At 41.1% G+C, this 24691-nt stretch overlaps 1 protein-coding gene across 1 annotated transcript in view; it reads left to right on the top strand.

Moving 5' to 3' along the window:
• Positions 1-24269, top strand: part of si:dkey-1d7.3 (transmembrane protein 132D) — a 37618-nt gene extending 13349 nt beyond the window's left edge. The window contains exons 4-10 of the mRNA XM_037751841.1: positions 5140-5311; positions 9187-9330; positions 13073-13281; positions 16475-16655; positions 17484-17597; positions 17707-17898; positions 21833-24269. Coding sequence (XP_037607769.1) covers positions 5140-5311; positions 9187-9330; positions 13073-13281; positions 16475-16655; positions 17484-17597; positions 17707-17898; positions 21833-23308 — 2488 coding nt within the window. The 3' untranslated portion in view covers positions 23309-24269. The remainder of the gene's footprint in view (positions 1-5139; positions 5312-9186; positions 9331-13072; positions 13282-16474; positions 16656-17483; positions 17598-17706; positions 17899-21832) is intronic.
• Positions 24270-24691: the final 422 nt, after the last annotated feature.

Genomic DNA, 24691 nt, shown 5'->3' with positions numbered 1-24691 from the left:
TTTGTCACTTCTTATTGTTCTCTTTATTTTCTGAGATTTCAATAAACCCTAGCTGCTGTTACCGTAAGGAAAATCCATCATGAAAAAGTATCTTCAATGTTACATTTTATGGGAAAGGTAATAACTTGTGGCCTGTTCTCAGTGATTTACAGACTCTAAGCAGTCAAGTGCACACCGTTTTGTTATTGTCTGTGTAAAAGAATGTGTTTTGGCATCATGTAGTAGACTTGCTTTTGTCAGTGGAGGTAAGAGAGTACCCATGTGTATCTCCAAAAATCTGCCTTAGAAGAAAACAGTTTTAAAAATCTATACCCTCTCTGCTTTTTGCCAGCCGGTTAGACTGATATCAGGTCATTAAATGGGCGTTTTCAGTGGTTATAAGCCTCATAGATGTGAGTCAGTAGGGGCCTGCTAGTAGTTTTTATCATCGATTCACATGGGTGATCACCAAAAGAAGGAATAAAAGAAGACAACAACGACCTTACTAATTATGACAGGAGCAAAAGTAGAAGGGACTGTAGTATAGACAGTGCAGGACTTTCACCCAGGAGACTGTGGTTCGCATCCCATGTGGAACCAACAATGTGTAGTTGTCTTTGGTTTCACAACCTTAAGTTTCACATTCACTTCTCAAACGTAGTTATTTTAAGCCAAACAAATGATCTTTACCCAAAACTGAAATTACTTTTGTTGCCTAAACCTAAAGAAGCATTTTTGTTTGTGTTCAAAACGTAACATTTCAAACAGTTTTACAACGTGCTGTTTCGCTTTCACTTTTACAATGTAGTAGATGTAGCAAAAGCCCCCTACTGACCCACATCTATGAGGCTTATGATGACTGATAACGCACATTTAATGAGTAAAGAGTTCTTCCATAAGGACTGACTGACCACTATCTACAGATATTTGATGTAACACTCATTTCTAAAGTCAGCAGAATATTACAATGACCCTGAAGGAACGAGAGCATTGTAAAAAAATGTTGGAAGGAATAAATCCAAAAGCATCGTATAAATGATTTAAAATAGTAATTTGTATTGTTGTTTATGTTGTTTGATTCATCAATCCCCGGCTGTGTTTAGTGCTCAAAAGTAAGCAACAAATCAAGGGGAATGGGCTTAAAGTTATCTTCAAATTTATAATCCTAGTATTTTTTACCCTTCTCTTTCCTCTCTTTTCATATAACTATAGAATCTCAAATATATTATCTCAATCTATAGCTCCAGCTTTCATTGGATAAGGTCTATATTTTTTATCGTATCTGATATTAATTGAAATAGTTGATCAATTAGGAACTTAATTTACTTCAAAAACATTTACTGAGTTCCTGATCTCATTATTTACCATCTCCATTCTATAGGATCACCAGTTTGACGCGACTAAAATAAATTGTAAATGAGTGCTTCTTCTTCTCTTGACTTAACAGTAAATGCGTATTGATTTCGTAGCACTTCCACTGCCTGACATACCTGATACACACCAGTTGATTTCAACAGTTATGCCTGATACCGGTGGTGGAACACACCAGCAGCGACCTCTGCCCAGCAACCTCCCGCCCACACAGACACACACACACACACACCGCCCGCCGTCCGTCCGACCCACTTATCCGTAATCATCCATAATCACGGCTACGTTATCCGGGCTTAAGCGCTTGCACGTTCAGAAGGGGAGATTAGGAAGGAGAGATATTCCAAGTCGTGTGTCCCTTGCGCTGAGCTCCCACCAGGACACACACACACACACGTGCACACACACTCCCACCACTGTGCTTTGAAGTGATGATACGTCCAGCGGTTTAAAGTCCCCCTTAATAGATGGATTTCCAGGAAATAGGGGCATTAACCCCTTCTCTGTTTCTCTGTCTCGCTCTTACGCACCCTTTCGCAGTATTTTCTGTGTGAATCACTTCAATCAGTTTAAAATCTGTCCATTTTATTTAAGATAATGCAGGAACACAAGAAATTAAGCAGACATTTCAATTGGACTTAGTGTGGAACGAGTTCATTTTGCATGCTTTCAGTTATATATCCCCAAGACACACGTGACTTTATATGAAGTTCGGTGCCGGAAGTTGGTAAAGACATTTTGGGAAATATGATTATTTGCTTTTTTTTGCGAGAGTTAGATGAGAAGATTGATACCACTCTATTACAATAGTGGTATCAATCTTCTCATCGAATTCTCTCTAAGAAAGCAAATAAGCATATTTCCGAAAATGTCAAATTTTTCTCATTTAAAAAATAAATAGTGCAGTGCCCACTTGGAGCGCGTTCCCCTCCGGGATTGGCCAGATTGCTTGACCCCCAGATGTTCTGCTTGCAGCATAGTCGAGAACCGCAGTATGACCGCATGCACCTGCCAACTGTGAAGTTGATTGGATGAACTGTTCTCAAGATTGCAAAGGGCAGTCATATAGAGGATACTACCTTTATAGTTAGATGATACTGCTACAATGCCACCTATTGGCCAAATAGTACCAAATTTGTCATGGTCACTCGGACATCATATTTACACATGTCCACCAAATGTGGTTGCAATAGCACAAAGCGTTCAGGAGATATGACTATATGTTTTGTAATATAAGCGCTGCAGCGAAAGCAAAACTCTATGGAACATCAACAACCTGAAAAAAGTAACTATTTCCGGCATGGTCCAGAGATGTTCTGTACCAAATTTTGTTCTTCAAATTCTGTACCTCTGTTGTGCTCCCTGGTCTCCATTTTTTTTTTCTGCTTGTCAGGTCTTTTTTGTGTGAGTGAACTGACTCAGCAGAAGTTGATCTTTGTGGAGCTTCGACGTGGTTTCACTGACCCTCTGTGAGCAGCGGGAGAGTCTCGCCGTCAGAGGAGGGAAACACGGGGAATCCTAATTGAAATCAGCTTGAGTTGCGAGTCTACTGCCTGGAACTTCAGCTGTAGTGTTACGCTTATTATAAATAGTTTTTGGATTATTATAATATCTGTGGTCAGTACTTTTAATCTTGAACCATGCAGTCCAAAGTTTATGGATGCATACGAGCAAAAATTAAAGTTCCTTCTGAAAGATCATGAATATTTCTATTCATATATATGTTTGTGTTCGCCCTCGCTGCTTTTCAATATTCGTGACTTTTTTTTAAAATGTGATTTTTTTTTTTTTTTAGCAGAGGTTCATTGTTTTGCTTTATGCAAAGTTTTGCTCCACTTCAAAGCGCCTCGGCTCCATTCACATTCTGCTCCATTTTCCCTTTGATCTGTAGCTACTGGCAGGTACTCTCTCCAGCATCAAATTACATCACATGCCTTTTCTTTTGACAGTCCTTTGACCAGAATACTTGCTGGCTCAAATCTCCGCCAGCTCACTTAATCTCCCTTTCACACAGCTGATGGAAATGAGACCTCTTGTGTATTGTGCTCAATTTTGCTTTAAACTTGACGGTTTGTTTTTCACAGACTTTTTATTTTTTTTTTGCTTTCATAGGCAGCCTCTTTACAAATATTTACATTTCTCCCCCAATGGAGTGTGTACACAGCTCATCTCCGCTCCCTCTGCACTGAAGCATCTTTGTCTCTTGACACCAGTGTTTTATAAAAAAGTCAACAACAACAAATTAGTTTTCTATTGGATCAAATGACACCTGCTTGTCTCGGTTATTTAAAGCAAGGGTAGGCAGAATGTTTTTGGCATCATTGGGTAAAAACTCCATAATAACCTTTCGGCATATTGTAATTCAAGTGTTTCTGAGAGATAACTAGACTTCTCCACCTCCTCATGGCTCTGTTTTCAGGCTTTTAACAAGACTCGGTCAAAACCGAGCATATGGCTGGGCCGTGTATGGTCAGTATGTGAATTTGTGGCTAAATTGTTACACAAATAGTCAGTGGTCATGTCTATAATGTTAAATCCAGCTCCTGCTCCACTCAACTGTCCGTTTAAGCGGTGACGTATCCTATCGTAGAATGCTTCTGATTGGTCCCTGGTTTTCTGCTTACCGTTTCAAACAGGAAACAACATGGTGGCTGCTTGTAAACTTTCTGTTATTCCGTCTAAAACAATCCACCGAAATCTGCTTCTGAAATAATTTTAAGTGAGAAATAGGCTATGCCACTGCTGAATATCGTTTCATTTTAGAACTAGATCGCCTAGTTTGACCGCTTGGTCCAAGTTTTGTGAGCCGGATGTGTCATACTGGATGGGCTCATTTGCATAAACGATTGTTCCTCGCCTTTTTATTTTGAAAGAGCAACGGCCAATGAGGAAACTCCAACACTGGGCCGACCAATTGTGTAACTTCATCACTCAGTCAGTCACTCAGTGACAGACTTTTGCGTTTGTAGGGCTGGCCCTCTTTGGTACAGCCAAAACTCTAGCCCATGATGGAAGATTTCGGCCAATCACAGGTCACTGATTGACAGCTGCTCAGAGATGGCAAGGCTCCAGCTTGGCTCTGATTGGTTGTCTTCCTCCGGTCTGTGAAATCTTGCAGATGCCATTAGGACACCGTAGGACACAGAGGCACATGATTTTTGTCAGATTACCTGTCTCACGCACTACTGTCATGATGACGTTTTATAAAAAACAACTTTTTTTAATCATATTTGCTACAATCTCGCCTACTTCTGCTTTAACTACATCACTTCTAGTAATTTAACAAAATAATCCCCAACATGATACTAATTAACTTTAGATATTGTGCTGTCACTCATCAGTATTGCCCTCCAGTTGAACTTATTTAGTGGTGATTGTGATCAAACTTGAACTGTATGTGGGCAGAGGCTATACAGTTCATTAGTCTCCACCATTAAACTCTTGAAAACCTTTGAAATCCATTAAGTTTAGTTCTCATTATGTGTTTTCCTGTAATACATACAGCACAGCCATGCTTTTACTATCTATAAATCTGAATTAATAGTAAATGGGAAAAAATACATCTGCAACCTTTGGAGCAAGACTGTGTAACTTTTGAAAGAAGAAATAACACCATTTTCATCCAACAAATGAAACACTGAATTAATAAGCATTAAAGCCAAAATAAATACGCCATTTCTCCCTAATAAGCCACTTGTGGCCGTATTGGCCGTTGTTCAGTAAAGGTTACCGTGGCTCGCTTTAACTTGTCTAACCCTATTGTATTTTTAAAATGTGATCTCTAAACAGGGGTCTTCTGGAAGTTTTACAACTGGACTTTGTGCCAAGAGAGGTTTCGGAGCAGGCTGAGAGTCAGACGATCTCCTGGCGTCTGGAGTTGCCGGGGAACGTCAAGGATGTGGGAATGATGCGGATCTACACGACTCAGAGAGATTATGTGGGGCTGGCACCTCTGGTCATGGTGAGGACAATATCTGTATTCATTTGTCTACTGTTTTAAAATGCAGGCTTTCTAGTTCACTTTTCTGCTTCTTACATATACATCTATTGTAGTCTTATTGGTCCTGATGCTTGAGGAAGAAGGATGGGGAGGATCTGTTCACTTGGCTTTGCCACAGGTGGAACATTACGGCAGGGCATGTAAGGGTCTCCTACTACCTCACTCAGTCTTAATGAAATTGGTATTCATTGCCTCAATAAAAGACACTTTCATGCACTTAATTTCCTGATGATCCCCTTGACGTATAAACAAGATGAGTTGATATCATCTGGAGTTTACATCATAAATACACAGTTTTTTTTGGCATTTCACCTGTAAAAGTGCTACATCACACGCATTGGTCATACAGATGTTCTAATCTTTGTTGTACCATCTGGATGTGTTCAAAGCATAGACTGTATATAAGAATTGGACGTATTCACCGTGACGTCACCCATTGGTATGTGGACCGCCGTTTTGAAGCCTCGAGTTGGGCATTTTGGACGTCGCCTTCTTGTTTTTTTTTGCTGGCGCTAAGTACAAGCAAATGCTAAATAAGACATTTTTAGACGACCAAAACGTTACAATTAACTTTCATGAACTGAAAACACATTGTGAAAAGGTTATACTTCAAAGACGAAAACACGGACAACTCCCAGACCGGGCAACGCCGTGGTAGCGACCTGTCAATCACAAGATAGCCACGCCCTAAAGCATACCCTGCTTTATGGTCTTTTTGACTCTAAATGGGACCATAATTTACTAAATGAACATCATGCTGTATTGAAGAAGAGTTGAAACTAACGATTGAGAGCATAAACTCATGTTTACAATGTTTACTGAGGTAATAAATCAAGTGAGAAGTAGAGTTATTTTCTCATAGACTTTTATACAATCAGACTTCTTTTTGCAACCAGAGGAGTCGCCCCCTGCTGGCTGTTAGAAAGAATGCAAGTTTAAGACACTTCAGCATTGGCTTCACTTTTCAGACCTGGAGGTAGCCTCCTTTGCATGATGAAACAACACAATACTTAGCTTATTCTGGTTTTACCATTGCTTTTGAAAAGAATGAAAATAATATCATGTCATCAGCCAGTCACTTTTCTTTTATTTAGTTTTTCCTCCATCACCTCTGCATGGTTGCAAAAGACATTTTTTTTTTATCTATGATGCATTACTATTATTCTTGATGCCTAGTCTGATTCCCTGCTGCTATGTGCACATGTCTCAAAAATGCTTACATTTTGAGACAACCAATATAAATTACAAGGTACAGTAGGTACATGACTGTCTTTGACAGGAGATTCAGGAAGTTATTTCATGGTGCAATAGTCGACATGAATCAAACATACATTGGGGAGCAAATACGTTTCATCTCTGTCACTAACAGGATTTGTATTGAGGAAAAAAAAAGATTTTTTTTCTGCAACAGTGGCTCTTTTCCTTTAAAGTAAAGCTGTTGTAGCTTTATGTTTATAGTGTTCATCTCCCTATAACCATGTAAAGGATTTAGCACTTAGACTCACTGAATGAACAAGTGGGAACAAATGAACGCACAATACCAAGGCTTACCACAGAGTGTAAATATAACACTGTTTTCAAAGATTTAAAACAGAGCTGAACTACTTGAACCTGAACTTGATCACTGCGAGCCAGATTACGGCAGAGCTTGCGGAAACATCGGGGCATCGAGATCTCCCAGTGCGACGCCGCCAACACCGCAGAGCGCTGATATTGCTTTCTGATTTTGTGCTACCCCTGATCCAGTGGCTTATGTTTGGGTCAGTGTCGCAGTCTGAACTAGAGCATGTCCTTTTTGAATTGCGGTCAGCAGCTGTCAAGCCGACAGAGTTCAGAATATGAAGCTGCCGGGGAACATCTGCCGAGTGTTGTCTGATCCACGAGCAATAGGAGGGAAAAATAAATAAATGCTGATCACCCAGAGCTCCTTACACACACACACACACACACACACACACACACTGCCAGCACTACCTTAATAGATTAAAAAGACCTTATCAGAGATCTTGTAAACTGGAAAGTAGTTGTAAATCCATGTTGAAGGAGGAAGCTACATCAGGCTTGATGCATAAGAGCTAAGCTGCTGCGAAGCATTGACGAAGATGTACTGAACAAGGTGGTAAGATGGACGTTTGGTGATACTGTATGGATAAAACACTACAGCCAGGGATTTATTTTCATCCAGGTGTGTGAGTTTGTGAGAGGCAGACATGTACCGTATAATGTCATCACAGAGAGATTTTTTTTTCTTTCTAGCACATCTGTCCAGTTTGTGTGTGAGCGCTGCATCAGTGTGATTTAAACGAATCAAGTTTGTGAGCCTGCGAGTGTTTTAATCTCTGTTAGCCTTGCTAACACCCTCTGCTTGTCATCCCTGCCCCCCTGCAAATAGTGATGATTGTCAGTGATGGAGAATGTATTCAGATCCTTTGCTTAAAGGAATACTTCACCCCTAAATGGACCATTTGTATCAGTTACTCACCCTTGAAATCGTGAAGAAAACTCATGCATTTTGGCTAAAACCTTACTATTTAAAACACTTTTGCATAAACAGTATCACGCTTGAGCATAAATGAGACTTGGTTTATACTGCACGAGTTATGTGAGAGATGGTAAACGGATGTTTTGATATAGTTTTGCTGTTGTTAATGCCGACCCCATTTACTTCATTTCATCAAGAGGCCAGAAAAACAAAGTTTTCTTCGTGAATTCAAGGTAGCACAGGGTGAGTAATTGATATACAAATGGTCATTTTGGGGGTGAAGTATTCCATTAAGTAAAAGTACTAAAACCACACTGTAAAAATACTCTGCTACGAGCAAATCCTCACATATGTGAAGCTAGAACCTTGAAATGTTTTTGGTGAAAAATGACTCAAACAATTATCAAAATAGTTGCCAGTTAATTTACTGTCAATCGACTATCGACTAATCCTTTCAGATATGCTTGTATATACTGTCGTGTAGTTTAATTTATAACAAAGCATCATATTTTATAAGCTCCTTGTATGTTTTGTAAACAAAAAAACTTAATTTGTAACTAGTAACTAAGGCTGTCAAATAGTTGTAGTGGTAATATTTTGTTTTGAAATGTAGTGTTAAATAGAGGTAGAAAGTGGCATGAAAATAAAAGAGTAAAGTAAAGTAGTTCCTCAAATTTGTACTTCAATAAATATACTTAGTTACATTCCACCACTGATGATTGTATTGTATATACTATGTATATATATTATATCTGTATATATATATCTATATATATATATAAATCATATACGGTGTGTCAAAAGCCTGCCTTACTTTCACCTTTTTAACAAAGCAGTAGGCTAGTAGATTGCAGAATGTCTCTAAAACCCAAACTCTGTTTCATACTTAACCAGAGTACATTTTCTAATGATGGATACTTTTTTAAGATTTCTCTATGTGCAGTTTGATGTTGTGAAACATGCAGATTCATTCAATGAAGTTAACCTGTTGCTTACCTCAATTACTGGTCGCCTATGGGATCAGGCAGCAGCTCCTTAATATCCCTTCTTCAGCATCAGGGGAACCTAGCATTAAAAATGACATCCAAGACTCTGTGTTATTGCTTGGAACTAGCCGACAATATCTGCTGCTTTGGCTGCTGTGTTATGAAGAAGACGAAGAAGCAGATGAAGTGGACTGAATAAAAACTCAATGTGGTGTAGTTAGAACAGCCATTCATCATCTTTCATCTGACGACCAGCAAGCTAAAAAAGGCTAAGCTTAACCTTTGACCTTCAAACTACACTAAAAAAATACAACAATGCATCCACACGTTTGTCCTATTCTAACACATCTGCCCTCCTTTCTGCACAGAACACGGATATCTTGAATACTGCTGTGCTGACGGGTGAAACGGTGTCGGTGCCTGTGAAAACTCTGGCCGTGGAGGCCGACGGCTCAGTCACCGATGTGACCAACTACACCAGCTGTACGTCGACAGCGGAGGATGTACTCAAGGTAAGCCACAACTTGGATTGAAATGCTTGCTGTAATCATATCTGTGTTGCTTGCAAATGTATTTGCTTTATGTCTGCACTAAATCTGGATTAGATAATATTTATAATTAAGTAATTTTCTATACATTTTGAGGTGAATATTGGGGTAATTTGGCAGTAATTCCAAAGAAATTTCAAATAGGTTAATTGCTAATTATCACCTAATCACAATGAAATTTGCGGACCTGTAAAATGAAGTGTTACAGACATATTTGGATCGATGTAGCATTTGTGATCAGGCTTGGAATATACCTTGCTTTTGCTATAGAGCAACTGCACTGGCAGAATTATGGAAATGCATGTATAGGCATGTTCAAGGTGACAAACAAACAACCCTTTCCTCACATGTGCCAGCTACACTCCAATATATCTTGCAAATATTTTGTACAAGACTTTTCAAGTTTCTCTGTAGTGCAGCAGTGCAAGTTAATCTTAAATAATGTGTATGCACACTCTACAGTATGCATAGATAATATATAATCAGTTGAATGGGTTTCAAACAAATGGAAACATCGCTTTTTTATATGCAAAAAAAAAAAAAGTGCAGCTTTCTCCCATATTAAATTCCAGTATGAATTGAATATATCACACAGGCCTAATTTGCATACAAAGACGGGATTCATTCTGGTGTATAACTCCAAGACATTCACTGTGCCATCATACTCAACACGTCCAGCTCTTGTGTGTGTGTGTCCAAGCATTGTGGATAAAAGCAGCCTCTTCCATATGGTGTTATAGACTGAGCTCATGATCCCAGCAGCACTCAGTCCATAAGCACAGTGATTTGACCTTTATGTAATGGATCCATGTTAGTGGGACAGTAAGAGAGGGAGATGGAGAGGTGAATACCAGAGAAGAAGAAAAAGGAGTTATATTATTTTCCGATCGACGACACAGCAGCAAAGGCGACGTGCTTAAGTGTGCAAGCTTAAGAGAGTGAGAAGGAACCAAAAAATAGGGAGACTGCGTCTGTAATGATTTTCTGTTTCAGTAGAAGAACTCAATCCAGTTGTTATTGTGTCTCTGAATGGTCTCTTACTGCAGTCACTGACCCCTCTTGGAGCAATGCTACTGACACAAACCTTCCCTTTTACACTATAACTGCCACAAGGGTGAATCTCTATGAGGGATTGATTCACATACAGTGCACAAAGTTAAAGAACCATTGTGTGGTTGCACATTTGACCTCTTTGAAGCAACATGTATTGATTTTTTTTGGCCACTTAGGGGCAGCGAAACAAGCTGACATATTAACATGTTATGATATTATATAATTGTTATGTGGAGCAAGCAAACAGTTGCCTATTTTGCACATTCAGCAGAAGTCCACCTTTTGAATGTGAGTTCAATATCCACTCTCCTTTTAGCTCTGATTGGTGGGCAACCTCCAAATCTGAAAAAAGCAGGACCAACGTGGAAGTGTCTTCAACTTGCATTCTTTCCAATAGCCAGCAGGGGGCGACTCCTCTGGTTGCAAAAATAAGTCTGATTGTATAGAAGTCCATGAGAAAATGAGCCTACTTCTCGCTTGATTTATTACCTCAGTAAACATTGTAAACATGAGTTTATGGTCTCAATAGCTAGTTTCAGGTCTTCTTCAATACAGCATGATGTTCATTTAGTAAATTATGGTCCCATTTAGAGTCAAATAGATGATAAAGCAGGTTATGCTTCAGGGCATGGCTACCTTGTGATTGACAGGTCTCTAACACGGTGTTGTCCGGTCTGGGAGTTGTACGCATTTTCGTCTTACGACTTTAACCATTTCATAGTGTGTTGGAAGTTAATTGTATCATTTTGGTCAGCTAAAAACGTCTTATTTGGTTGTACTTAGCTCCACCCTCTCATTTCACTTCTGGTTTCAAAAAAACAAGATGGCGACGGCCAAAATGCCGAACTCGAGGCTTCAAAGCGGTAGTCCACAAACCAATAGGTGACGACTCAGTGACTACGTCCACTTCTTACACAGTCTATGCTCTCTTGCTACTAAATGCTCCACTATGTACACCAGCTAGTTGGTCACTTTGCCAGTTTTTTGCTATAATGTTCCATTGAGTCATGTATACTTTACACTTTTATTGACCACTTAGAATACATCCTATAAAAACAGATTTTTAGATATTATACTCCTCGTCTCTTTTAAAGATTTGAAACATTTTGAGCACTTTGAATACTACTTGCAATTGTTTTTCCTAAATGTGTAACCACTATTTTGTGTATGTTTGTTTTGAATTTCTGCACGTTTGTCCATGCTCATACTGTATGTATTATCTTGTGCGCAGGTCTCTCTTGAAGAAGATATCTTGATCTCAATGAAGTCACTTGTTTAAGTAAAGGATTAGATAAATGTGTTGCATGAATGCAGATTGATTTAAAAAAATCTTTACTTGGTTATCTCATAATTTTTCTAACTTTGACAAATATGAACACAGACATAATGTTAACTATAATAAATTCACAATCAAAATTTCACGAGTCTGCTTATAAGTTTTCATAATGAACAGAATTGAATGGAAAACAACGGCTGGAATGGTAAATAAGACATTCAGATTTCTAAAACACAGCAGGATTACTTTAGGAAATTGGGTAGCTGGATGGATACTTAATGGGCTGAAACATGCAAAACCACAGGTACTGGTATTTTAAGATGCAATATTCTCAATCTACAGTAGGCCCACAACAGTGCATGTAGACAGGAGGCTGACCACCAAAGAGTAAATTGCTAAAATAATGCCCAAGGAACATTTTTAAATTGCAGGATAAAGGCTTTTAAAAGTTTTGATGGTGTTGATTTTTATCAGTATGTATCTTTATTGAGCTAAAAAAAACCAAACACATGATTTATGTGCTTATAGAGATTATTTTTGTCCATGTACCCATCTACAGTACATGCAGTTGCACTGGAGAGCTGCACAAGACATCAGAAATTTTGGTCCGGACCAGTCGGCATGATGGGAAAAGGTCTTCACAGACTGGTCTCCCTTAACATTTCCACAGGAGTTCAAGTTGACTTACCTCATTCCTCCCTCTGCTTTTTCCTCACTTTTTTTTCCGCCTCCCCCTTTTCACCTCCCTCTCTCCAGTGCTACACTCTACTCTCCAGTCTAGTGCCCTCCAATTACCGCTGTGGAGCCACTGGTTTGTTAAGATAAGTGAGGCGGCAGTGGAGATAGGCCTCCAATCTTAAATAAAACACACCAACTGCTGTGTCTCACCTCATTGCTCTCACTGGTGGGGAACTGCAACGCTCCCGCCTACCGTACAGCACTACAGGAACAGCCATAAGGCAGATGTAATTTATATTCCGTAACAGTTTCATAGAGACCGCGGCGGCCGTGAATTTACATGACATAAACAGAAACACTGTGAGATTCCCTGGCCAGACTTTGGAAGTCGTATGAAATGAATAAAATGTGTGGGTCTGTGTGGTTTTAGCTTATTTGTATTGGTAGCTCCGTTCCACTTCTCCTCTCTTTGTCAGTTTTCACTAAAACTTTCTTATTCATTTTCCACGGGGCTTTACATGGAAAAACCGACTGTTCAGTCACAACTCTAGCCCAGTGACTCAAAAGTGACTCTGAACTTTTTAAAGTGACTTTCTTGCCTATTATCAAGATGTTTATAGAGTGACAGACTGGCAGAAAGACAGGAATGCCATTTGACTGTCTAAGTTTTTCCCTTTTTTCCATCTCTGCCTCGTCTAGGTGTCAGAGCGATGCGAGTACATATATGTAAATGGGAAGGAGACACGAGGGAAGAGCAAAGTGATGCTCAACTTTACTTACGGTTTCCTGAGTGCCCAGCTGGAGATGAGTGTATGGATGCCCCGCCTGCCGTTGCAAATGGACGTGGCCGACCCCGAGCTCAGCCAGATCAAAGGCTGGCGAGTCCCTGTTCTTACAGGCAACAGGAGGTAAGGCCGGGCTGGTTATGTGTCAAACTGTTGCATTGCTGTTGCATCTGTTGTTGCTAGAGCTCCTGTTAGCTTAATTCATGTGAATAAAATCATTTCAAACTGTTAATTGAGAACAGAGACACAGCACAGTGCTATTATATACTGTATGAGTCAGATATACTCATGTGGCAGGTATAGTAGGCACTGGGGGACTTAGTTTATAAACCCTTTCAACATAGTTTTAACCACAATTGTCAAAAGCAAAGGTGGTACAAAGTCCTAAGTCAAGAGCAACAAGTTCTAAGTCAAGACCAACAACTCCTAAGTCTAGACCAATAAATCCTTAATCAAAACTAACAAGTGCCACGTCAAGACCAACAAGTCCTAATTCAAAACCAACATGTGCCACATCAAGACCAACAAGTCCTAAATCAAAACCAACAAATCCTAAGTCAAGACCAACAAATCCTAAGTCAATACCAACAAGTGCCACGTCAAGACCAGCAAGTGCCACGTCAAGACCAGCAAGTGCCAAGTCAAGACCAAAAAGTGCCACGTCAAGACCAACAAGTCCTAAGGCAAGACCAACAAATGTAACGTCAAGACCAACAAGTGTAACGTCAAGACCAACAAGTCCTAAGGCAAGACCAACAAGTGTAACGTCAAGACCAACAAATGTAACGTCAAGACCAACAAGTGTAACGTCAAGACCAACAAGTGTAACGTCAAGACCAACAAATGTTACGTCAAGACCAACAAGTGTAACGTCAAGACCAACAAGTGTAACGTCAAGACCAACAAATGTTACGTCAAGACCAACAAATGTTACGTCAAGACCAACAAGTGTAACGTCAAGACCAACAAGTGTAACGTCAAGAACAACAAGTCCTAAGTCAAGACCAACAAGTCCTAAATCAAGACCAACAAGTCCTAAATCAAGACCAAGAAGTCCTAAGTCAAGACCAAGAAGTCCTAAGTCAAGACCAACACATGCCATGTCAAGACCAAGTCCTAAACTTTGCGTTTCTTGTCCTAAACAAGTCATTATGGAACTTAATGTGAGAATTTGCTCTAGGAATGAATACGAGAGATTCTTATTCTCCCTCCCGCGACCCTGAATAGGATAAGCGATTACAGATAATGGATGGATGGATGGATTCTTGTTCTGGAAATTGCTATTTTCCTGTCAAATTAAATGCGTTTAAGTGGTGTTTTCATCCGTACGCAGCCCATCATTTAGTCGTGCAGTCAACCCTGTGGAGATATTTAATAGGAGAAAACATCAGCTGTGGTGATGTACGCTGAGTTAGCCATGCAAGACATCTTACTGTGTCTTTGTGAAGTTTAGAATAATCTATTTTTGTTGACACAGTGTCAGTAAGACGTGTATTCAGCTGTATGGTCATTTTTGAGTCTGTAGTTGGCGGTGATATTGAATTGGATTAGCATATTTCGAGGTGTGTTTTCTAATATCCGCCTGTGTACTGTAACGCAGTCAGTCATAAAAGCATCACATTTGTGTTTGGTGCATTAGTGGGTAGGACACTGTAGAGGCAACACAGTTGCCCTGGAGACAAAGGTTAGTGGGATTTCACTCAATACTTACAGTAAAGTCATTATTTTTCACTCAATGCTAATGATGGCAGACTGATGGGCTGCTACTTTTCTCCAGGGTAAAAACTCTGCGAGGCTTTCATTTCCCAAAACATTCAATATCCACTAACAGATAGAGTACTAGGTCAGAAATGTGAAATTTCTATGGCGATTGTAATGGCCAGCCTCAGCTCATGTGAATGTTACTGCATGCTACAGTGTTTCCACATGCATGTGGCAGAGAAGCAACTTGAGTTTCTGTCTAATTGGCAGCGACAGAACAGGCCTTCATGCATAAAACATAACTTCTGTTTACTTTGTTTCACGAAACGTCCTCACCCCTGCTTTGCTTTGCTTTTCTTTTCTTTTTTTTTATGTGTGTGCCATCAGGTTGTAACATATTATGATTTGCAATAAAGTTTTTACTGTTATTTCATCTCTGTTTGTTTCAAAATAGATTGAAATAAACACTTAATGTTAATCAGTTCACACTAAGAGTTTAATCAGCACCAATAATAACACGGTATTTCTTGATGTTAATCAGCTGCCTTGCAGCCCCTTGGAAAGCAAAATGGCTCAAGGGTCATCAAAGAACTAATAGAAAAGTTGAGTAACCATGGCAAAGAGACTCAACATACAAACTTTGTGTTCAAGTGTTTTGGAAATCAGTAATACAAGTCAGTAAGTAGACAACAATGCAATTAAACTAATTACTGATACAATGAATGCTGATATTTCAAAGACTCTTTTAATCCAATCAAAGAAAAAAAAAGACAAAATATATATTTAACTTGAAATAAGTACAGTTAATTTAATAAACTGTAATCTAATTATGTTTATGTGGAAGGCTGGTAAAGTATCAACGGACAAAAGTATTGAGGAAAGAGTTATTTTGCTGTCTGGTGTTGAGTCACACTCATTCAATTCAAGCAGCATCTCCATCACATGTAAAGCTCTCACCTTAGGCTATATAATAATGATGTTTATTTGGACTGTAGCTCCTGACAGTAGCTTTCTGCCTGCAGTGTGAAAGCATACCCACCAGCCCTCCAGCACACCTATGGTGCAATGCGTGGCAGACCAGCTGTGCAAACGATAATTATACAGAATGATCATTGCTGAGGGGTTTGAGGATGGTTCATAGCTTAACCTCCGCCACCCTCAAACAAATGAGTCAGGCCGTGGGATCCTGGTTAAAATTAACTTAAATTCATTTAGAGGGAAAGGTCACGCGGCACATACGGCATCAACAGCCACACTGCTGGTCTCCAGTAGGCCTATTGTTGTTGTTTGCTATTTAAATAAGGAGAGATCAATATGCATATTTTTGTGAATGAGTTATATGCGCTGATATTATTTGCACATGTCTGGTTTTCATGTGCGCAGGTTTTGGTCTCATTAAACACCATAGGCAAATAAAACCCAGAAGAAATTATCGTGTTGAAGTGTGAACTTGCACACTTCAACACTGCAACACTGAATATGATATCGATCTTACCATCCAACTCTCTGCAAAAAAAAAAAAAAAAAGCATCCTTAAATTTTCTCAACTATTCCTTTGAATTGTAAACAAAGCATGTGACTTATTGTGTCTGATTACCTTGTGTGTGTGTGCCAGGTCGACATGGGATAGCGAGGAAGAGGAGGAGATGAGGAAGGGCAGGGGTTGCATGCTGCAGTATCAGCACTCTACACTCAGGGTGCTGACACCATTCATAGCCCAGGCTGACGCTGAGATGCCGCCTGACCCGCTGACTGGGGCGGAGCCTGTCGAATACTTCCTGGGTCCTGACTGGCAGGTAAAAACATTTAACAGTCCTGACCGGCTGGCACTTAGCAGGCTTTGTCTTAAAGGGAGTGTTAGTAACTTTTCTAAATCTGCCGGGTCAGTATCCCATGCGCGCTCGCGTTTGGCCGGAGTCTCCTCTGCCTGCTTGCGTTCACTCACACACCGCCAGGTTCTCGCCGTCTCGCTCCACCCCTACACGTGCATGCGCGCTCACTACACACTGCAGAAGAGTTAGTTTAGCTCTGAGAATATCTAGTGAATGTACAGTGGACGTTTGTGCAGAAATAAATGCTGCAGCTCCTCCAGACCAACAGAGGTTTCCCGTGTCTTTTGAAGAGACGGGGCTCCGCAGCGAGAAACGTTATCGTCTCCGACCGGGTGCCGGTGTCTCCCTGCGGGCGCAGTCGGGAGGCGATAATGTTTCTCTTCCTGCTGCAGCCCCGGAGGCTGAAACAGGAAAAGCCAACACTAGGATCAGCATTGATTCATGGAGAGACCTTCGTCTGGTCAGCTAACATTACTGCCAAGCAGGTGAAATATAGAGTGATATTGTGGTTTTAGCTGACGTGTGTTGCCTCACTGTTTGAGCGATGTTCGTTCATGTCTATTTAGAGCGAGCAAACGCGAGCCCGACGCTGACTTTCCTTGACTTAACAGCCACAGGTGTCGCTGTTAACAAGCATTTCTGAAAGTTACAAACAGTCCCTTTAACTAGATTTGTCAGACAGTAGATAGAAGTTTCATGTACCAGTGGAACGGTAATAATCATAAATTATTGAAGTATAGCTTTGGGTATGGATTTAATATGATTAACATTTTTCTCTCTTTTGATTGACAGGTGGATGTGACCAATCTCGTACGCTCTTCTCTAAAAGTGGCAGATCCTGATGTAGCCAGGGTGCAGGATGGGGTTGTGCTGCAGGGACGAGCTGTGGGCACTACTACTGTGCGGGTGAGCCATGATGTGTGTGTGTGTGTGTATGTGGTTTTAGCAGGTGCAGTGCATGCTATTATCATGTATTATCAATCTGCTGTTTGGATGAGTTTTTAACTCGTTGCAGGTGCTGTCCCCTCTGACATCATCGGTCCTGGCTGAGAGGAGCATCAGGGTGGTGGATGATAAAGTGAGTGTGACGGAGCTGGGGGTGCAGTTGGTTTCCGGACTCTCTCTGTCCCTGCAGCTCAGTCCGGGGAGCAACAGGGCCATCGTCACCACGGCAACCACACGGGAGATTATCACACAGCTCAAACAGGTAAGTAACTGGAAAATTGTGACACGCAAAGCATAAAAACCTGCGAGGCACGGCTCGGCCATTCGTGATGGTGCTCGTCTCTTTTTATGCCTGTTGGTTTTGCATCTAGGCTCGCCACATAAAATGTGAAGGACCGTTCAACGGAGTGTGAAAATCAGATGGCACGAGAAATAAACAAAAGCAGTGACTCATCTAGATTATAAATTCAGTGTGAAATTATAAAAGTGTGTTTGCGTATTGAGGGGGTTATTTGTGATTAAAAGTAAATCACAGATCTTCTCTTTTATTCAGTTTTTGAAACGGTGACAATAGATTCATAGATGTGTCATGCGATGCAGCACCACACGTTTGTACAAAAGTAGTACATTTGAAAAGTAAGCTTGGCAAGATAACATAATCAACATGTATTCTAAAATTTAACAGCCCCAATTTTCCTTCAATAGAAAACACACTGAACAAAGACCGCTCTCTTTAAATCACTAACTCTCTCGCTTTGTAACTCACATCCTTTGAAATTCATCGGCATGAGAACACCTGTCAATGTCTCCCCCACAGACAAGGTTTCATCAGAGGGCTTGCATTAGTGCAGAAACACAAAAGCTGCATTCAGATTGCTATTGGCTGTGATTAAATATCAAAGGTGAGAGCCCGCAATGCGTTTTTGTCTGCATTCATTCTAACCGTGTAATTATTTATTGGCTTTTTAACAAGTAAGCTATTTCCCTCTTGTAGTGAGCTGCTACCATTGTAGCTTTATGCTTTTGCCTGTGTGTGCAAAGTATTAAAACATCCATTTTTTTTTCTTATTTTCTTGCATTTAACAAAACAAGCCCCTGGCATTCATCAGTGTCCTCCACTGACAATTTTCCTTCTTTTAATACCAGCTGCGTGGAAGCAATCACAGATGCATATATAATAAAGCAACAGCATGAATAACATCAACGTCTACATACACCTGTGTTTTAAGACAGCATGCTTCTTGCACTGTTGGCAGATTAGAAAAAAAAAATATTTGTGTTGCTGCTCTTTGATTTTTCCTGCATGCAAATCAAACCTTGTGCATAAGACTTAAGTAGTAATCACAGTGCAGTGTATACAAGTAATAGAAAGTGATCATGTGAGGAATCAAAAGGTTCGGAATAGAAAGGGAAAAGGATCCCTCACTTGTTGTTCGTAGAGGTGGTTGGAGGGAATTAAAACCTTTACATTTGGTGGATGACAGGGAATTATATCTGGACCAGAGGGCAAGCTCCATGTCTGAAAAGTGAAGCCAATGCGGAAGTGCCTTAAACTTGCATTCTTTCTAATAGTCAGCAGGGGGCGACTCCTGTGGTTGCAAAAAGAAGTCTGATTGTATTGAAGTCTATGAGAACATGACCCTACTTTTCAATTGATTTAGGGGTCTCAATCGCTAATTTCAAGGCTTCTTCAATACAGCATAACATTCATTTAGTAAATTATGCTCCCATTTAGAGTAAAATAGACAATAAAGCGTGGCTACCTTGTGATTGACAGGTCGCTACCACGGCGTTGTCCGGTCTGGGAGTTCTCCGTGTTTTCTTTTTTACAACTTTAACCCTTTCATAGTGTGATTTCAGTTCATGAAAGTTAATTGTAACATTTTCATCGCCTAGAAATGTCTTATTCAGCATTCGGTTGTAGGCTACTTAGCTCCACCCTCTTGTGTCACATCTAGTTGCAAAAAATCTAAATGGCGGCGGCCAAAATGCTGAACTCGAGGCTTCAAAATGGCAGTCCACAAACCAATGGGTGACGTCACAGTGACTACGTCCACTTCTTATATACAGTCCATGATCTGGACAAAGGACAGGGAAGAGAAGTGGCTTGACTTGACTTTAGGAAGTAGTTTCAAGAGAAATGTAACAACTCTGAATAAGGAAGAAAAATCAATGTGGTTTCTGGAGAGAACTGTTGGCATTTCATACTGTAGTTGGAGATGGAAGTAGGCACTGATCTCTGTTGGAGTATAACAGTATGTAAAATATACCACTTATCCTTGTGGGGTCCACAGATGAGTCCTGGCATGCAAGTCAGATTATCTTTAGGAAAATGTTTTTCTCTTCCCGTTTGGACTGAGAGAAACTTTGCACTGTACAGTACCATGGTGATGACCTATTTACCTTAATAGTTCCTAGAGTTAATACGTCTGATCTGTTGGGGAAATTTGGCATTAATAAGCATTGTTAGTTATTATATTGTGAAACATTTAAATGCGAAAGCACTGCAGGATCATTGTCTCTTGTACCAAGATGTTTCTAAAAGGAGAAAGAATGAAAAAAAGTCCCTGTTAGGTGATAACCACACTATCCCACATGTTCCTGCACAGGGAGCAGAAGCAGTATCTGCACCAAAACAATATAATTCAAAACAACTTTATTGTAAACCCACTGAGAGTCGGGGGCTTAAAATTAAACTTATATGATAAAATAGTGTGCTATTAACATATCCTAAATGTTTATTTTCCAGCAAAGATATAATGGGCTTCCACAGAGAGGATTTGAATTAGAAGAATTGCCACAACAGAGCAGATTTATGCATCAAATCACCTTAAGGGTGCAATAATATCTGTGCTTTCTCTCTGCCTCTGCGGATGTGAACTCATTGTGTTCACAGCCCCGACCATCATCTGCAGTTCCCATGCTGTGTGAGACAGCGGAGGAGGCAGACAGGGTGCGCAGATGATCATTTTAAAAGCTCACTCGCACATTTAGCCGTGGCAGCTTGCCCATTTTCAAACCAGCTCCCCGACACAGGCATGGGGCAGCAATTAGGCGCTCCATAGCTGCTGGAGCGACAGCTCACTTTACCTACACTACGCTGTCGCTGTGGCTGGTCTGCCCCCGTCAATAACAAACCACTGGAACCATGCCAGCGCAGATGACCAGCCAATTGTGTTTGTGGTGGCAAGCTGTTAATGTTCTGCTCGGGGCGATTCATAATGTATTCAAACCCCAAATATAGGTTAGGTCTGTGGCGACCCAGTGGCTCACATTAGCAACAGAGAAATAGGTCATTGTGTATTAATGTGATTAGATTGGCTCTTAACGCGACCCTTGTCGCGTCACTTTTTTTGTTCTTGTTTAAAGGACTTTCATTATACTCTCCTTATCCACTTTGGTTAAATTACATTTCATACAATTCATGACTTCATAGGACTATAATCTATGGAACAATAGCACCCTACTGAGTGTAATCATAAAGAGATTAGCATAGGCAATTTAGTGCTATTAACAATCACGGGAATATAATGTCACTGAAGGCAGGGGGGGAGAATATTGATTTGCTGTGTTCTGGCCTGCTTTTCTACATAAGAACTCTGTATTGCTCAGTTATCACATCTTTTTATGCCTCCACGCCAGCGACAGACGTGGCCAGAGGCATTATGGTTCTGGGTTGTCCGTCCATTCGTCCATTCCAGACCATTCTTGTGAATGCAATAGCTCAGGAACACCTTGAGGGAATTTCGTCAAATTTGACACAAATGTCCACATGGACTCATGGATGAACTCTTTAGATTTTGGTGGTCAAAGGTCAAAGGTCAAGGTCACTGTGACCTCACGTTCGTCCCATTCTTGTGGAAGCGATATCTCAGGAACACCTGGAGGGAATTGTATTACGTCTGGTACAAACATCCACTTGGACTCAAGGATGAACTGATTAGATTTTGGTGGTCAAAGGTCACTGTGACCTCACATAACAACATTTTGGCCATAACTCAAGAATTCATGTGCTAGTTATGACAATTTGACACAAATGTCTAATAGGATAAAATTATGAAGTGATGACATTTTGGACAGACATGGATGTAAACTGCAACTTGATTGGCAAAGGCAAACAACCACAGGACGTTAATTCTTTCTTTCTTTCTTTCTTTCTTTCTTTCTTTCTTTCTTTCTTTCTTTCTGTCTTTTAGGAAGCAGTGGTCAGCTGTTGGGTTCAGTTCAGCGACGGCGCGGTCGCCCCACTGGAGCTGTTCGACCGCAGCGTCTACTCCCTAACGGTCTCTACCCCGGATGAGGGGGTGGCCACGGTACGCCGCACCCCTCAGTCCACGTTTCTAGTAGCGCAAGGCGAAGGTGAAGGCCAGGGGGCGCTGGTGAGAGTGGAGCTGAGGATCTGCGAGGAGTGCCAGAAGTCCAAGAGGAAGAGCAAGTTGGCGGTGGGATTGGGCCTCCTCAGGATCAACTTCCAGAGTGGCGGCAGAGTTGCGGCAGGAGGAGGAGGAGGAGGAGGAGGAGGAGGCGGCGGGAACGAGGTTGGTGCTGACGGGAATAAAGATTTTGATGGCGGTGCGTTAGAATTGGTGGGCGAGCTTAAAACGACAATGACGTCACAGCGTGTTGTCACAGATGCGGATAAGTGGTTGTTCAGGAGCACAGTACCTGACCAGCGAGAGTCCACCGCGGCAGAAACAACCACATTTTCAACAAGATCTATGCAGCCGTATGTCGTGCGAATTGGAACTACAACCAGGGCTGCGAGAGGTACCACAACTTCCACTACAACTATGAACACTGCCAGACCTATAGATACAACAGTGGGTTTAGTTAGTAAAGAAGAAGGGCAGAAGAGAAGCTATGGAAACATGCTTGATTCACCCGCTAACAAAGACATTCCTAAAGCCGAAGTGACACCCAAAAAGGAGCCTCCTAAATCTAAGACTCCAAAAGTAATTGAGAGCGACCTCATTAGGACATTCAGAGCCATGTCAGAAATGGAAATTGGCATGTATGCCTTAGTGGGGGTCTCCTGTGTAGCTATCTTTGCTTTTTTGCTCAACTGTGCTTCGTATAACCTCTGTTTCCGCAATCACAAGACCCCCATACAGCCGGGCCCGGCGCCCACCGGGGACCCGAAGGATCACAAGCACGACTGGGTGTGGCTGGGGAGCAACAACGATGGCGCTCCCCCCCCGGGCGCCCCAGCTCAAGCGTCCACGCTGAAACGCGAGGCCCATCGCCAGATGGAGCCCCGTCATTCCATAGAGTCCATTGGCCGCCGCAGCCTGGATGGCGCCCTGCCCACCGTGAGCGCCCCCGCCGTCCCCGAGAGGACCGCCACCCTGGGCCGCAGCAGGAACAGCTCCCTGCAGCATCATCAGCAGTTTCAGGGGAAGGCGATCGACCCCATGGCGAATCGCTCGGCCACTTTGCTGGCCAGGCCGCATCGCAACGAGCCGCTCCACTCGCCCACCAGTAAGCGGAACCAGGTCCAGTTCACCACCTTCACCACGCTGGACATCAAGCACTTGGCCGCGCTGAAGAAGAACGGCGTGGACTTGAACTGGGCCCACCAGCAGGCGCAGCAACACCAGGTCCCTGCCGAGCCCCAGTCACCTTTACCTGACATGCCGTGGCCTGTAGTCAAACCACTAGGAGAGCCTCAGTGAGGTTGTTGGAGGGTTTCTATGCGTGTGTGGATGAGTATGAGTGAAACAAGTGTACATACACGACAAGTTCTGGTGTAGAACGTCTACAAGACAAGCTTTTGATTGTTTTTGATGAAAGATAAATCACTTTAGAGGTATTTATTGAGATATGATAAAAGACATTTTATATTAAACTATGTGCTCAGTTAAAGCCTGTAAATACATTATGTAATGGTGTACAACATAAGAGATACTATGTTCATTTTTTAAAGATTCAAAGCCTGATTTTATCCTCAAGATTCTTTTATTTCTGCTCTCCAGATCTGATGTTTGTAAATATAAATATATCTATACTATTATTTATTTCTACATTTCTAACTCAAAACAAATGCATTTTCATCTCCTTTTACTTTTGTACAAACTCTGTCGCCCCTGTAGAAACGGCTCCAGATATTGCTATAGTTGTCAGGGTAAATGCAGTATACGGGAGGGATTATTTCTCGTAATTCTATTCTTTCCCCAGCCTTCTGTACTTTTTTTTTTTCTTCTTCTTCTTCTTCTTCTTCGCGGATTCCTCCGGAGAATACCTGAAGAGTCTGTGCAATTTGTCAGAGAATATGCAAAGTTATTTTGAGCAATCTGTCACTGCGGTCTTCGCCGGATATTTATTCAAATCAAATGCATGCTATGCAAATATAGTCCGTGCCCACGTTTGAAGTGGACATTGTTTCTGAATTTTTTAACAAAACTTACCTTGCTCTCCGGGCTTCTCCTGAGGGCCTGCTTCTACAATTTGTACAAATGTCTAATCTCGGTCTGTCGACACGAAGCAGCAATACATATTCAACTGTTAGGATTTTTCATGTGTGAATGAAAGATGATGATGCCTTTTTCTGTGTACCATCCTCTTATTTTTAAACCAAAATGTGATGTGTTGCCTATTTCCCCATGAGATCCTATCAATAAAGAATAAATAGATACATTTGTTATAGTTGAAATTCAATCATTGTTTTTTAAAGCCTTTACAAATAGTAAAGTATCATTCATGGGAGAGCACAGTGAATGGTTGGGATTACGGTCTAAAGCTATGAATCAGTGGGATTTGATTCTCCTTAATCACTATTGAATGTGATTTAAGGCTGATGTCGTAATTCAGCGAAATGTCATACTGACAGCAGCGTATTTGATGCGCCTGCCAATATTGTGATTCCTCGCTGCTGCACAAAATAACTGTTAGAGCAAAGGGAAGATGGGAGAAGAGAAAGTGATTCTCATTTTGTGTATTGTCACAAAAAAATTTACAGATATATTTATTAATGGTGATGGGTTTCACATGATAACTCACAGCTATTTTCCCCTCCATTATCCTTCCTGTGTCTTTGACCGCAGATACACTGCTCAAAA

This window comes from Sebastes umbrosus, chromosome 19, assembly GCF_015220745.1.
Source record: "Sebastes umbrosus isolate fSebUmb1 chromosome 19, fSebUmb1.pri, whole genome shotgun sequence".
NCBI classification, from domain to species: Eukaryota; Metazoa; Chordata; class Actinopteri; order Perciformes; family Sebastidae; genus Sebastes; species Sebastes umbrosus.
Note: the sequence above shows the minus strand (reverse complement) of the source record. Positions and strands in the feature narration are given on the sequence as shown.